This window comes from Ceratina calcarata, unplaced genomic scaffold (genome assembly GCF_001652005.2).
Source record: "Ceratina calcarata isolate Rehan_Ccalc_2016 unplaced genomic scaffold, ASM165200v1 scaffold422.2, whole genome shotgun sequence".
Lineage (NCBI taxonomy): Eukaryota > Metazoa > Arthropoda > Insecta > Hymenoptera > Apidae > Ceratina > Ceratina calcarata.
The window spans coordinates 812,853-829,518 of record NW_017165837.1 but is presented as its reverse complement, the minus strand read 5'-3'; the positions used below and the strand labels follow the sequence as shown (position 1 = coordinate 829,518).

Below are 16,666 nucleotides of genomic sequence, written 5' to 3'. Positions count from 1 at the left end.
TTAATCATCTCGTTCACGAACGTGTCCGCTCGCTCTACTTTCCCCCCTCGATTGTTTCAACGTCGACTCTGCAATGTTCAATTTACCGATGAAAGAACACATCTCGTCATTGTTCGTTGTCTTCGAAGCCTCAGCAATCCGTGTTCAACCTTCTCGTTTAACTATTTCTTTACTTCTAAGTACATATATTATAATATTAAGATATTTCTACAACCGCGTGTGTCTCCTACCATTGTTCCGCGCACGCCCTCGTAAAATTTATCGCGTTGATATGCTAAAACACTTCTCCTCTCCGCTTATTATACTAATGTACGGGCTGGGCCTAGTTACGTTACTTTCCCTTGGCCCCCACTAACTTATCACCGTTATCTCTTTTTTTTATCTTTTCTCGTCTGCACATACGTTCGCTTATGTACAACAATCAGCTGCATCGTCGTATGAATTTCCACGCTGTTTCCACGGACTCTCCTTTCAATATAATAATTTCTTTGGCTACGTGTAATTAGTAATGTCAATAATAGCGACAATATGTGATAAGAATCACGAATAGATTTAACGGTGTTAAGCAGCGAAGATACAAAGTACTAATAACAGAGATAATCGTCAACCAAGAATAATAATCATTAACCAAAGTGATGATGTTCAACCCTAGGCTGTCATACCTCTTCTTGCGGGTGAGACTCTCACCGTAGCCCAACGCAATCTTTTATGAACTGCACTTCAAGAATTCTAGTATAAACGATTATAAGAAATTAGTATGTTAATTAATTTCATTGAAAAGAATTTGTTTCAAAATTGCACTTTAATTAAAAAATATATTCTCTCAAGATATGTCACTTTAATAAAAACAATTAGTTTATAAATGAACTTTTTAAAAGAGTTATTTTTTTAGTGAAATGAATGCAATCTATGGTTTTTTTTCTATTTTTAAGTACAGTCGTGGGTCCGGGTGATGGTGACAGCCCAGGGTAAAGAATATTATTTCTAGTAATTGTATTATTTTATTTATACATATTAATTTATGTTTTATCATTAGTAAAGATTAATACTGTTGCACTTGTTATAATAATTTTCCCATCGGATTACAATAGTTTATTGAATCAATCGTTCTCCTTTCGGCTCCTCCCTAACTTACAATGTTCTAATCTCACCGCGAATATGAATTTCGATTAGTCTAAGAAGTTCATCCTCGCATGATCTCGAATCGTAAACAATCACAGTTATTCAAGTGATCAACTGAACAGAGAAATCTCGTTCGGACGTTTTCGTTCATTCTTGGTATGGAATTTTGATCGAACGCAATCGGTGATGCGTTTACATAAATAAAACCGAAGAATTGTACTAAAGCCAGTTACAATATATATATACTATCGTATTAGTTTTCGTATGTTCGTTTAATACAATGATAATTTCTAAGCGAGAAGGGTGGTCGAGGGCGAGATACGTCGTCGAGGGGAAAGAAGAGAAGGGCGTCACCGAGGAAACGTCCCACACATGCAGCGAACGTTTACCATTATTATTTTTTTTTGTTTTCTTTATTTCCGTGGACTATAATATAGTTAGTACTTAGTACTTCGCTATATAGGAAATTACGTGTGCATCGGCATATACGCACACCCTGTGCCATGTTGTAATTTGTGTTTTTATGTACAAATCCCTTGGGCCCGTGGCGGACGTCGACGAGTTTTCGGAATCGCGAAGCACCGGCGTTCCTGGACCGTTTAAGAATTCGCCGCCGCGTTATATCACGTGAGGCATAAAGGAAAAATGAAGAGGGGAATTTCGTATCCTACTTCCGGCGATCCCGAAGACCTCGAGGTCCGCGATTCGGCTGAGGAGAAAAACTTGCATTGTATATCGGTGTTTGATTATACTACGCAACGTTTTTTGGGCCCCGGATGCGAAAGAACGGCCAGGGCCGCCGATTACAAAATTTGTTTTTTTTTTTTTTTTTATTGTATGTCACTCCGAAATCAACAATAAAACTGATTTCACTTCACCGATTTCTGTATAATTTAATCCTTCTCTAAAGGCAAGAGGATACCTCATATTCCTTTTCTTCTCGCGTGTGTGTATGAACATGTGTGTATGTAAGTGTGTACAAATGTATATATATGTATGTATAATCGATTTATTTTATCGAGGTATAACGCGTGTACTCACGTACCCGTGTCTCTACATGTATTTATGTAAGTATATATATCTCGTTCACTGCCTACCTTTTGTCTTTTTCATTTTTCTCTTTAAGCGATGCGTGTGTGTGTAAGTACCTGCGTACTCGATTCGCATTCGCACCTCTTGCGCCAACGCTCAATTCGTTTCCTATATTTAATATGTAAAAATATACAGATTAAGTTAGTCGTAAATACAGTTAAAAAATTTTACATTTTTAGCTTTTAGTATGAGATGCAGTCAAGTCGCTTTCAGAGATGATCCAGCGGTCGGAAAAAGCGAACCTTAACCCGAGAACGCGAGTGAAACGTCATGCCTGATATCGTCGATCGGATATTTCGCTGGATACAACGAATTACATAATTACGATACTCCCCGCAGTCGTATACGCGTGTACGTGTCTCCTCTCGATTAGAAACCGCGGAGTTTCCTATTACATTTTCAAACAAGATCGGAAACCTATCGCCGAGCCTAGTCACATTACACGACTGCTTGAAATTCGATTATCATTGTTGTATCCGCTACCTCGGTTTGAAACAGAAACATCCAGCTTTTGTTTTAGTCGTGTTTTCCAGAGAAATTCTAAACTTCGATCTCGTGGCTAATATAAGCTATCGTAAGTTCTCCTCTACGCGTCACGATTTCTAACTAAAGTAGCCGCAGACACTGCCAATTGTATCTACGATCATCGAGATCTCTGCAAACGAGTTGTATAAGTCAGTCTCAAAATTAGTTTGCACACCTTCGTGGTACATAAAATTCCGTCATTTCATTTTTATTATATTTCCGTTTCGTTCAACGAACGACAGCTGCTCGATATACGCACCTATGATACGACGTTCCGTTAACCTGCCACGAGTTTCTCTCTTTTCTCTTCAACAAAGAAGCTAGTAAAATCTGTCTGTAATAATTAATACAAAGTTTGCTGCGCGCTCTAACCACGTTCAATTTCCTTGTTTTTCTTTTTGCATCCGTTAAAAAGCTATCAGGCAAACACGTAACGAAATTCCATACTTTTTTTTCTGGACGGTACGTTCTGGGCGTGACTATTCCTCTCCTTTACTTAGGCAGTTGCTAACTCTTAACTATTTTACACGTATCTCCGGCAACTGTCGCGTAGACTCGATAAAACACCCAGCATCTTTCGTTCAGCGTTTTATCTTCGAAGCAAGTGGAACCTTGATCGGATCTAATCAATTTTATCCTGCAGGTAGAGCTTTCAGATGTTCTCGATTTGCAAACAATCGTTACTTAAATCTCCCTCGCGGCGACCGTTTCGCGGCCGCCATGATATGCGAAACACTGTATTGAAATCCGAATTCCCGAACAGAAATGAGAATTTTCATCGACGTTGGAGAGTCGAAGCTGAAAAGGTTCGAGCGAGATTCTATCTCGAACGCGCTTCGTCCAGTGATTTGAACGCAATTCGTTGCTGCTTCGTGCGAAAGAACCACTTGTTAGCCAACTGTTGCATTCTGAGCAGGCGCCGAAGGGGCACATTATAATTTGCCAGAATCGAGCCACTCCTCCACCGACCTTCTTCGTCTATTAATTCCCAAATCAATGAAATTCTTACATCGTTACGAAGAAATAAATCAAAAATTTCGACGCGATCAACGTAAACGCTCGCTACTGTTTAATTCGTATGAGAAGAGAAGATTGAAACGAGGAAAGATCTTTTCTTTTTTTAATTAACCGGCTGTTGCATGTTTCCTGTAACAGTCGAGTCGTGCTCGAAGTGAAAATTAATTTGGAAGATTCATTGTTGGCACAATATTCCGTGTTCAAACCTGCTGCCTTCGAAGTACTGATTTAAATGACTACAGCGCAATTCCACTCGTCGAAAAAGAATCTAAGACTCCCGTATTCTCGTTTAACACGTTCCGTGCCACGATCCAGTTTTTATATTAATAAATCTCTGCACAAAAAAATGAAACGTACAAAAAATATCGCTTTAAAAACATCATTTCATTGTGCTAATGATTTCAATACCCTATTTATCCGTACGACTAGAATGCAAATGCAGGCGAATAAACATGCGAGAATATTCTAAGTAAAATTAATGAGCATGGCACGAAACAGGTTCAAGTTACTCGAAGCTCAGCTGACAAACTTCCCGATTCGCGATAATTATATTATGCCTCTATTTTACCGCGGGAACAAAAGTTGGACAATATACAAAATCTCATGAAGCCTGTCCGAACGTCTATGTAATGCTGTCGAAGATTGAGAGCCAGGATACGACCACAATAGGTGTTCAATGTGACATAAGTAAGAATGACGAGAGAAGCTTTTTGAAACAGGGGACTGTAATATAATATCCAGATCGTGTCGTAAAAATCGAGGCAAACGATCGAGCAACTTGGCGACTCGCTCGACGCGTTTCACTGTTGCCTTTAAATTTTGTTCCGTGCTCGTTTGAGATCCATCGTGAATTCAAGTTATGTCCTGGTTATCTACCCGCGCGTGGCCTTTTCAAGAAGTGTGCATTTCGGTTTACAGTTAATTTTAGATTCGACTTTCATTCATTATATATGTATATATAATATAATATATATATATATATATTTGTTTTTATTATATTATTTCGATCTTACGCGCTAGGAGTTAGAGTTAAGAACTTATCATTTGGCGATTAATTATTTAAAATATGTTTTGTCTGTTAATAACTTTTAGAGTTTCGCTCTTTCTTTCCCTTTCTCTCCCACTCTTTCTCACGTCCTGTCACTCGCCCCACCTCAACGTATTTTTCTTCTTCTCCCTTTCTTCATTTATTTTCGAGTTTTAATCGTAATATACGCGCGCGATATATATATATAATATCTCATATCTTTGCACCGCGTCGCGCTGCTCATAGCGCGGCTCCGTGTGTTTCTACGTGTGTACGTGTGTCGTGTACCATCCTCTCTTCCCTAGCATGAGTGATTACAATGCATTATTTTGTTATATACTTATTATTTTTTTTTCTTTATAACCTTACTTGTTAGCGATAACCATAGTAATTATTTATGCATATCGTTCGTTTATACGCATTGATGCCACGCTATATAAAACTATGCTATATGCAATTTTGTTCTTCTGAAACTTTTAACCCTAAACGTGTCAACGAGATTCATATGTATATTACGCACGCCATCCCGTGTATATATGTACCTAATACTTATACACGCGTGTGAGTACGTTTACATTCATACGCGTCTCGCTCAGTGTTGAAACCTTTCTTATAAACCTTTCACGCGTCCCCCGCGCCAATCAATCGTCCCGCCCCTTTTCCTCTTTATATTTCCCCCGTAAGCGGTTTAATCACTGTCTATAATGTAAAATTTTCTCGTGGCTTCCTTAAGGTCGATTCGTGACGTGCAGCCATAATTGAGTGGGTGGCGCGAAGGTGTCGTCGCCCGAATTTGTTCGACAGCGGCGTCGCGTTCCTCGACATGCTCGATCGATCCGATCCTTTTCGGCGCTCGGAAAGTAAAATAAACTATTCTTAATCATCACGAATTTCCCAAAGAAGGTGTGGTGAGAGAGAACGAAGATTCGTTTGCCGATCTTCATTTTTGTTTTTTAATTCTTCCCTCTCCGACTCGTCACGTTCCACCTGTCTACGCCCTGACGCTAATCGCTAATTAATCACGCGAGGAACGGAAAGAAAAGACTGATCTTCGATTTTTGTTCCTTGCACTCTTTCAAATCGGAACACGATCACGGATTCAAGCGACACGACGCCACGAATCGACGATTCGTAACGTGCCAATTTTCTTCTAATAATTCGTGTGTACTTTCGTTTTATAATATCTGATTCTTCGTTTAATTAAACGTCTCTCTCTCTCTCTCTCTCGTTTCTTATGCGCACTCAGTCCGTCACACGTTTGTCCGCGCGTGCAATTCTGTATGTCGACACGACGTTCCAATCGCGGTAGGTCTACGAACAGATAGGTACGTCGGTTCGTGAATCAAATCAAAACGCACCGGATGCATCGAAAGAAAGGATCCTCGCATCGTACAGCAACATCGATTTACGTGTTTTCAACTTCTACAGCGATGTAACAGCGACAAGCAACGACGTTTGGTTTGTTTTTTTGTTTTCTTTTAGAAGATTTTAGTTTTCCCGTAGACCGAGACGCACAGCTTTCGTCAATCGAACCGTTGTACTTTGGGGAACTGTCTTATCGTAACTCGCAGAAGAACGTGCGACAGAATTACTTATCAGGAAACGCTCCAAGCGATGATATCTGCGTAGAGCTGAAACGTGTTTTCGAGATGATTTTACACGAGGAAACAAAGGCGTTCTTCTGCGCGCTCTTCCATCCGTGATTTCGTACGTCGTTGGTCCAAGACGGGTACCACTTTTGTCGGAACGAACGAATAATGGGAATAAAAATCAGAATGTCATCGTACAGTGTCCCACTACCTAAACGCTGTATTCGCCTAAGGAATTTCTCGCATACCAAGGGCAGAACTAGGAAACGCGTTGTTTCAAGTCAGAAAGTTAATGATTGGTCCCGGATTGTTGATCAAAATGTGGCCGGGTAAATATACAAGATACTGTGAATGCGATTTTTTTTCTCGTTCTTTCTTCTTCTTTCTCTCCCTTCTCTCTCTCTCTCTCTCTTTCTCTCGGTATTTCGCTTTCTCTCTCTCTCGCAACCTTTCTCTCTATCTATTCTCTTTTGATTCTCGTACAACTACGTCTCGAATGAATTTGTCCTACTGTTAATTTTGGAATGACCAACGACTACAACAATCGTGTATGTCCAATCCCTAACATTAATACAGTCGCAATGAAAAAACATCGATTTGGTACGTTAGAAAAAACCGAATTTTTTTTTCGCATTGTTCTTGCGATAACGCATAAGCGTACCTGAAGGAATTGACATCGGTCGGCTTGAACTTGTCGGATATAACGCCGATTCTTACTCTTTACCTTTTATTTAAGTTAATCGTTTCTTTTCTTTTTTTTTTTTTTAATCGTTACGTAACTGCGAATCTATGTGTGTAGAGTGCAATCTCAACTAATTCTCTAGTTTGCTCCACTTCGTGTCTGGTGTACGCGCGCGCGCATTGAGAATGTCGAGAAAGTAAATGCGTAATGGCTTGTTAGTCGGGTGAAAAAGGGTGTACGTATAAAGAAACTGAAGTAGCTTAGGAAAGGAAAGGAAGAACGAGTTTGTGACTCGCCTGACGCTTCGATGATTAACGTGATTTTACGCACGCTTAGCTACTCTCATCTCTTATACACATTTAATACAGAATCCGAACGGTTGATGGCAATTGATTTTTGTATCTCTTATAAAAATCAATTAAAACAATCGACGCTATTTAATAAATGAAACAAACAGAAATATATAATTTATATGACTCTCATTGATCAACCAATTTGAAGTAATTATTTAATCCTTTGACATGAGAGCATCGATGCGTGGGTACTCTTCAAAATCGTAACGACGACGATGAGGCCACGAAAAATTCGTGACTCGAAATTTGTAAGTCTTTAACGATCGTACTTAAAATCTACGATGTAACCTATAGTTTAATATCTTCTAGTTTATCTAGTTTAATAGTCATATAGATAAAGATAATACAATTAATTAAATGCTTAGCCCCGCTCGCCTCCCGTGTTGTAATGTCTGTTACAGCTCACGTGTATGTCACGTACATATGACTGCGTGTAATATGCGCACGTATGCGCGTGTGAAATGTGTGCGTGCGTGCGTGCGTGTGTATGTGAGTGATGGTCGTAGAATTTCCGCGTGTCCCCGATGTGTGTAAACGTGTATTTACTTTGTTGCTAGTTCTTTACAAGTTATGCAAATAATTGCAAAAACATACCCTGTTTCCTAGTATCACCGACACCACGGCTACCGGATATCAGGTCGCGGCGTGACTCGAATCCAGTGTAATTCCAAGTGAAATTTGGATCGATGACGCGGCACAGCAGTGTCGAGAGGGTTGATAAATTTTTATTTTTCATCTGGTTTCGTGTGCGAGTTACGGTGGTAAAATGCTAGTATGTAAGTTTTATCATATGAAATGTTCGATCGTTATCATTATTAAAAGTTAGTATCATATATCCGTGATTGTAGGATATTCGTTCTCGTTCCCCATCGAATCTTCACGCGCGTCCCCGTGTCTGGCTAGCATTAAAAACTGCAGGAAATTTTCTGTTATACCAAAAATATGTCCGCAATTGGCTATCGCCGATGGTGATCGCACCGAACGATTCGAAACCGAGGAAACACGGCGACGGTCCCTCGTTATTCCTGGTTTCTTCTTCTCCTCCTATTTTTTTTTTTTTTTCCACGAAGTTACTCATGCAATTTTTGTGGCTGACGCGTACCATCGGACAACGACGACCACGAGTATCGATTTTCTGTTTGGTGGGGAAAAAAAACGAAAGGAAAGAGTCTCGCGGAACGAAAATCGTGAATAGAGTTTTCGGGCTCGTCCGGTCAGAACTGCGAGTAAGCGCGAAAATTCGACACTCGAGTGCGCCGTTCAGGACGCTTGAATCCTCGCGAGCACGTCGCTCCCCGAGCAGTAATATACGGAACATCGATTTGCGAGCAGCGGAATTCGTCTCAGCAACATTACATCGTGTCATGTAAAAATAAATTCGAAGCTGATCCTCACAGATTACTATTATCATTAATTCTCTCTTCCTCCCTAATCCTTAGAGCTAAGAATATTTTTGTTTACTCTCCCTTAAGTCTCGTTTATCTCATAGCAAGATGCATACTACTTCGGTTGTAGCAAAAACTTTGTCTGGATAAAATAGTTGTTTTTTTTTTCGGTTTGTTACAATTCTCGTTATTTTCGTAATTTATACATTTATATGTATACATTTATATTTATATGAATTTATAGCTATTTTTATTACGGAAGTCGAGTACCTCAATATCTGCTAATTAGTACTGTACTGTTAAACATTAAAAAGCTTAGATCGTAGTGATATTATCGATTGGTACTTGCATACAAGCTTTTACTAGTATACGTGTCTTTCGTTTCCTTCCTCTCTTTCCTCGTTTTGTATCACTGTGTCAGCTCGCGTGTGCATGAATCTAAATGTGTGCATCTGCATATGTGTTCGCCTCTACGTGTACCACTTCGACGATCTAACGTTGCTTCCTCTACCTTCCATCGAACGGTAATGCGTATAACTCAACTGAAAACGCGTTTAAATCACTGGGAGAAAGCAATTTTTTAAGCGTACAAAAAGCGTCGACACGCGCGTAAGTGGGAGATGAGCAATAAGAAAAGTCGAATTAAACGATTTAAAAAGAATTTTCGAACGATTGCACAAAATGAAAAATTGCATAATTCACTGAACGTTCGAATAAATAAGACGAACGATAGGAGCTCGTGTGTTTGCAGCGAGTTACCTCAAAATCATTCCTATCGGCCACGTTTCATCGATACCGACTCGCTCTCTCTCTCTTTCTCTCTCTCTCTCTCTAAAGCGTCCGACTTCGCGTATCGTCGAAACAGCGCCGGGAAAAATATGATCGCCGTTGATCCCGAGGTAACCAGGTTCGCAGTACGCTGATCAGCGACGATGTCGCTAATGCTATTTCGAAAATGGAATGCGCTGATTCGATTTTAACGGAGAGTTCGGCGGGCTGGACTATGTGTACTACACGGAGTAGAAAACCCGTAGACGAGTAACCCAGCCGAGTCTAATCCTCTCAGCTCGTCCGATAATCGTCTTTGCCGGACGCGGTACCGAGGGGTATGCACAACGTCGTCGTGAGAAATGAAACACAATTCATCCGCTGTTGCAGCCGGACCGCATCGCGCGGTCGGTGGATCTTCCCGTACATGCATATACATACATATATTCACCCTCTAATGCATCAATGCGAGCAAAGATAGACAAGCGCCCGAGCGGCCGTGCACGCATCTCCTAATTATGTTTACGCTCGCGTCGTCGCTACGATTCGATCAACACACGCGTGTTCACGGTTTCCGATCACGATTGCTCTTACGCTCCGTGATTGGACCTCGAATTAGCAAACATATCTATGGCTGCGTTAACGCGCAATACCTTCTCTTATACATTTACCCTCGCCTATATGAACACATACTTCGAATCGATTTAATTGGCAAATTTCATTTACGAGCCCGTACGCGCGCACTCTCTACGAAAACATTTCCTAATCGTCCCCGTCGATTGCCATTATTTTAACAATTGTTGTAAAAATTTCCAACTTTTTGGTCGAACCCTTCTTACCGAATCCTCCCCCGTCGCGTTGTCGCAAGTCCCGGTACGACGTAGCAAAGATTTCTCACGGATATTCGTTACGGCGTTACGTCAACATCACGAATCTACACCCGCGATACACGAGTCTATACATATATACATACATACATATATACGTGTATATAGAAAATATATATTTATGTATATATGCTTCTAGACGAATTCAGCACTCAGCTAAAACTGACAAGAATATATACGTATGTTATATACGTGTTTATCGCGTACTAGAAATTATGCGTACGTCTTACACATTACTATCGTTACATTATTATAATTATTATTATCGTTATTATTTATTAGTATATTATATATATATATAATTGTTTTTTTTTTAAATATATATATATATATATATGTGGTATAATAATATTTCATGTGTCATTCATAACTATGTAGCAAGCCGTTGCCACGCTTCTCAGAGGAGAGTAATTTATAACGCGCTTCTCTCGGTCTCCTCTTTTAATTTAGTATCGTAAGTTTATGCTCCCACCTACCACCGCGTTTCCCATACGTGAAACCACATACGCGTATGTACCACGCTTTTACATTTAACTATCGCAACCTGCGTATGTAAGTGTATGTATGTATATATATGTGAAGTTGAAGTTAGTGTGTCCGCATGATTCGTTCGTGTGCGAGATAGTACGAACAGCGTGGTAAAGCGATGAGGGCTGCCTGTCCCTAAACTATAAGTACATTATTTATATGTGCGCACACACGTATATAAACGAGCCTACGTACGCGTACGTACGTACGGTTGTACATGCGTTCGTTTATATATTCGCGTACTCGTTTCTTGTAGCATTCGTTATATGTATTTATTTAAATAGCGTATAAATTTGAATGAGATAGCTTTTAGTCACGTCATAAATTGCGCCAGACTAGAGCCGATCCTCCCATCCCCTATCCTTCCAAGTAATAATAATACTTTGTTTCTTGTGTGTGTGTCGATTTAGCTAAACTATAATAATTTACTAAGTCTATAGTTTCTTTTAATCAATCAATATAATATATATATATTTATATATTTTATTTATATATTTATTTATTCATTTATTATTTATTCATTTTTTATTTATATTATATTTCAATATTTATAGTATTTATATTTATATATTTATATACTTCTTTTTTTTTAATAATTCATATTTATATATTTATATATAGAATAATTGTTGGTACCTTTGGTTGATTATTTATGCTAGATCAGAGTTTTCTTCTCCGTTCCATCGCTCGCCTGCATATAAATTTGAATGAGATAGCTTTTAGTCACGTCATAAATTGCGCCAGACTAGAGCCGATCCTCCCATCCCCTATCCTTCCAAGTAATAATAATACTTTGTTTCTTGTGTGTGTGTCGATTTAGCTAAACTATAATAATTTACTAAGTCTATAGTTTCTTTTAATCAATCAATATAATATATATATATTTATATATTTTATTTATATATTTATTTATTCATTTATTATTTATTCATTTTTTATTTATATTATATTTCAATATTTATAGTATTTATATTTATATATTTATATACTTCTTTTTTTTTAATAATTCATATTTATATATTTATATATAGAATAATTGTTGGTACCTTTGGTTGATTATTTATGCTAGATCAGAGTTTTCTTCTCCGTTCCATCGCTCGCCTGCACTAGGTTTTTTTTTTTTTAATTGTTTTCCAGCGGACTTTAATGTTTTTTTTTTTGCATTCGTTCTAATGACCCTTCTTTCCAATTTTCCGTACATCCCAGTAATGCCCCATCGCTGGTTCTGGTTTTGCTGGCCAGAATCGATAGCGTTAGAAGCTCGCGCGAAACACGGTGACTACGACCGGGCATCGCTCGTTAAATGTCCAAAATTGTTTTATTTATCGTGCATAAAAAAATACTCAGTCAGCGCGAGGTACCGCGCGCGTTGCCACTCACGTTAGGTAGGCACAAACTTTGCGAACTCATACCAACGTAAGCAAATATTGCATCCGCGCGTCCGATTCGTTTGTTGCAAATGCCTCCCTTAGAAAAAAACAATTTGTTCGCCGTCGGACGAAATGAATTGCAACGCAAACAAGTAACGCTAACGAAAACCAAAGCGAGGAACGTTTGAGAGCAACGTATATTCTTCAAAATATTTGCTGTACAAATATAAAATTGAATAAAGAAGAAATGACGTTTGATCGTAAGTTTCAGGAACAATTTACTTCGACAGAAATTCATGCTCTCCCGTTACATTGCCACCGAAACTATTCCATAAAAACAAATTGCACTTCGTTCGCGCTCAGAACCTTTGGGAACAATTAAGTACTTTATCCTAAATATTTATTTATAAATTACATTATTTAGAGAGAAAAAAATTAGATCTCTATTTGTTCTACGGAATTCCTTAGCGTGTAAATAAATATCGCACCAAAAAGAAAAAAAACAAATAATATAATCGTAATAAATCTCTGCTGTACAGAGCATAAAAAAATGACTAGACGCAGACTAGGTAAATGAAATTAAAGGTAAATGAAGATGTACGTACAAAGCTCTATGCTTCAACTGGTTTAGACGACCTGATATCTTGCTTTCGCGTCCTCTTCACTTTCATATCATAGGCAGAATGGGAACATTCCGCGCAAGAAGAAATCGATCTTGTGATAAACGTTGTCGTCGTCTCTGCCCCTTTTGGTTTAAACTCTTGTCCCTTTTTTTTTTCTTTGAATAATCACAGCCTGGTTGACATTTCGCGGGCGATGCGTGGACCGGTCAGTCCCTCGAACGGGAACGATTCTCGTTAAATCGTCGAGCCGTGAGAACGAATAACAACAGGGAAATCCTGTAAAAAGATCTCATCCGATTGCGAAGCGTAGTGATCAGGTCGAATAGCGATCCTTCGTTTGAAAAAGGAACCCCGATATTAATTTCGGCCGGAAATTCGCTCGCGCTTCTCGTTTAACAATAATCGTTTTTAATAACCATGATCGATAATAATGACGGTGAGTGACGATGATCATGATGATAGTCAGAGGAGAAGGGAGTCAGGGGATGGTTAAAAAAAATTAAATAATAAATATCGTTTTGGACTAGAACGAGCGCCGTGGCGCGGACGATCGGACTTCGAAATGACTCGATTTTGTGACGCGGCGCTAACGAACGATTCCTTTGAATGTCCCCTATATAAAACCTGCGGTGCGACGTGTATGCGTCTTCATTAGCCTCAGGTATATAATAAACGTAAAGAACCGATAACCCGCGAGTGTTGGGTCGGTTGGTACGTTTCTCCGTGATTCTCGGATACAGCTTTTACATACTGTGTGTACGCGTGTCTGGTAGGGATGTATGCAATGTGCGTGTCGTGCATCGTGTGCGTGTCTGCGCGCATGTATATGTGCGTGTACATACCGAAGTGTACCCTATGTGAACGTGTGTGTCCCGTGTGTGTGATTCGTACGCAGTTTCCGTTTTAGTAATTTTTCCTTTTTCTTTTTTTTTTTCTTCTTAGACGTTGCGTGAGACGAGCACCCTGTATAAGTGATTGACAAATTTGCGTTAGGAGAGACCGCGAGCACTGTCGCCGATCTTGTCCGAAGACCAGTGAACGTAAAAACGACTCTAACGATGTCACTACATCGACATTTATATTATAATCGGTATAATCGCGCGTTCAGAAAAACCGAGCTCGAGATATCCTATACCGGATTCGACGGTGTGTCGGCTGTCGGTTTACGAAATGAAAACTCGCGTAAAGGCGAAAAGGTTGTCCGCGAACGAATAATACGTAACGGTGATTTGAAATCATACCTGAATTCGTGACTCTCCTAAGAATTTGAAGAGGTACTTTCTTTCTCGTATTCTATGAGTCGAATCGCAGTAATAGTAACTTTTTTTTCAACAGTCGGTCGGCTACAATCGCCGTGCCGTTTCGTCAGGAACTAAGAGTATCTCTTTGGTTTAACTGTTATTGTAAAACCATCGTCTTAAACGTTTCATCATGATTATCAAACTATTTTAAGAGTTAGCATGTTGTCAGAACGATATAATCTGCTCGAGAGACCCTAGACTGCTCTCGGATCTAAGTAAGTACATACTCGCTTCCCGGATGATCGGATCATCGAATTGAACTAGGACGTCTTGTTCGAAACACGCGTATCAAAAATCGTTCGAGTCTTTTGATACGATTCTCGTTTGGCAGTAGGGATCGAGACCGAAGAACGGAAAGTGTAAGTATGTATAAAATAGAATAAACGGTAGGGGACGCAAAGAACCGGGCGAAAAGATGTGTCACGTCGACCGACGCGTTCCGTTCTTTTCAATTCCTGCTTCTTTGTTAGTAAAGAATTTTCTTTATCCGAGCATCCGAGAACGTTTGAAGCGTGAATCCTACTCGCGTTTGATTTCTCGGACTGGGTTCAGCGCTGGACAACCGATGTTTCATGAGCATCAGCCTCTTCGTCTTCGCCGCGTGGCTGCCAGCGAAGTCGTTCACTACTGACCTCTAATTTTTATCTTCTAATTAATTATCTAACTAGTATACTAGATTATTATAGTGGGGAGCGTTGTAACGGTGATTCAAACTCATCACTTCTGATCGTCGAGCGTTCAATAAGCCCGTGTTCTTGTACGACATCTGTAATTAGAAAGGGTCAAGTCTTTTAAATAAGTAATGTCCACACATCGACAGGGGATGCTTCTTTAAATTTGAATGGTGAAAACTACGCGTAACAACACCAAGTTTAGTATTTTATGCAAAGAAGTGAAGAAATATGTCAGTCGTACACGCAGACGAAGGAACTAATGAGGAAATTGTCTGAAATTTGACAGTCTTTCTCATTTTTATACTTACTCTATACGTTATGATGTACGGTGCGTATCGTCCAGTTTCTCTAAGCTAGGACTTTGGTTAGTATGGCCGGCTTGCGTCCTTGGGCCTCTTCAACTGGACTTTTAAACGCTTCATCCCTATCTGGAAGCCATTCATCGCCTGGATCGCTGTTTGCGCGCTCGCTGGATTGTCGAACGACACGAAACCTGAAAGAATCGAATCATCCATTCTTCCACTGATCAGTAGAAACACAATTACACAGACTAGTGACTGGATTTGTTGGTAGTTCAGGCTTTTATCTATTATCAAATTATTTATTTACTTAGATCATAGTCAGAGTACACGATGTGTCCTTCTGTTAACAAATATTGAAATGACATACCGATCTTTTTTAAAGCATAGGATTTGAGTAGTAATTTAAATACAGTACGATAGTTCTCCTATTATTCGAGAACTATTTCTGAAATCCGATTAAGAAATTAGTTATGATATTTCTCGACTTACGATGAAAACGGCAAGTTGAATATCGACACCTAAGGGCATGGGATTATCGCGAAAGGGTACTCGCAGGGTAGCCAGTGATTTAGATTAGCTGATTCGCCGCAAGGAATAAAAAGTTTTCCGCGAAGGGGCTTCGGTATTATCAAAGTTTTATCGAGAATGAGAGAAAGGAAGCGGGGAGAGGGTGAGAGAGAGAGAAAGAGAGAGAAAGAGAGAGGGCCGGAAGAGGGAGAGAGAAGGTGCACGATAACGAAGCTCTTAACAACAGAAGCGCCGCTGAAAGGTCATCAGGGCCCTCTCAGTTTAAGCCAATTTTGACCATTAGCCCCGATCCAATTTTAGTTTTGCCATCATGGCGGCCTACTGCCTGACCAATCGCGGCTCTTCATCGCTTGACGACCACCGCTTTTACTCGGAGTTCGTAAATTACTTTTACTAGGTGACTGAAGAGGCTTTAACCCATGTTCGATGGAAAAGATTCCTTTCGCCCTTTCTTTCTGCAGGAATTCTATCCCTTACCGGATCTTCAAAGAAAGAAATGATAATACGAGTACTGCAATTTACTGTGCAAAGCAGTAAGTGCCTCAATCGCAACGCAGAAAGAATTTCCTCTTCTCTCTCTCTTTTTTTTAAATCCATATCAAAGCGCGACTTTTTCTATCAGCGTATCGATAATTACACGCAAGGTATAATGAAACTGGAAATATGTATAATAACGCGTAAGCTTTTTACGACGAAACTTTTGATACTTTGTAATGGGGCGGTCATAAGTAGAAAAAACTATAATATCTGTTTAATTATCTGCGCCCACATCCTGTATCCATTCATTCTGACGTATAATGAAAACAGTCATTGGAAACCTTTTCAGTGCGCTTTTTATTTCATTTCTCTTTGATCGACCGAAAAGGTTTCCCAGTTTCATTTGAGTTGGAATT

General features: G+C 39.5%; 1 protein-coding gene across 19 annotated transcripts in view; it reads right to left on the bottom strand.

Annotated features, from left to right (window-relative positions):
* Nucleotides 1-12,606: 12,606 nt before the first annotated feature.
* bru3 (CUGBP Elav-like family member bruno 3) overlaps nucleotides 12,607-16,666 on the bottom strand; it is a 547,126-nt gene continuing 543,066 nt past the window's right edge. For all 19 annotated transcript variants that reach the window (XM_018027376.2, XM_026814953.1, XM_018027378.2 and 16 more), the window contains 2 exons: nucleotides 15,252-15,436; nucleotides 12,607-15,035 (listed from right to left, as the gene is read on the bottom strand). In XM_018027376.2, coding sequence (XP_017882865.1) covers nucleotides 15,309-15,436 — 128 coding nt within the window. In that variant the 3' untranslated portion in view covers nucleotides 12,607-15,035; nucleotides 15,252-15,308. The remainder of the gene's footprint in view (nucleotides 15,036-15,251; nucleotides 15,437-16,666) is intronic.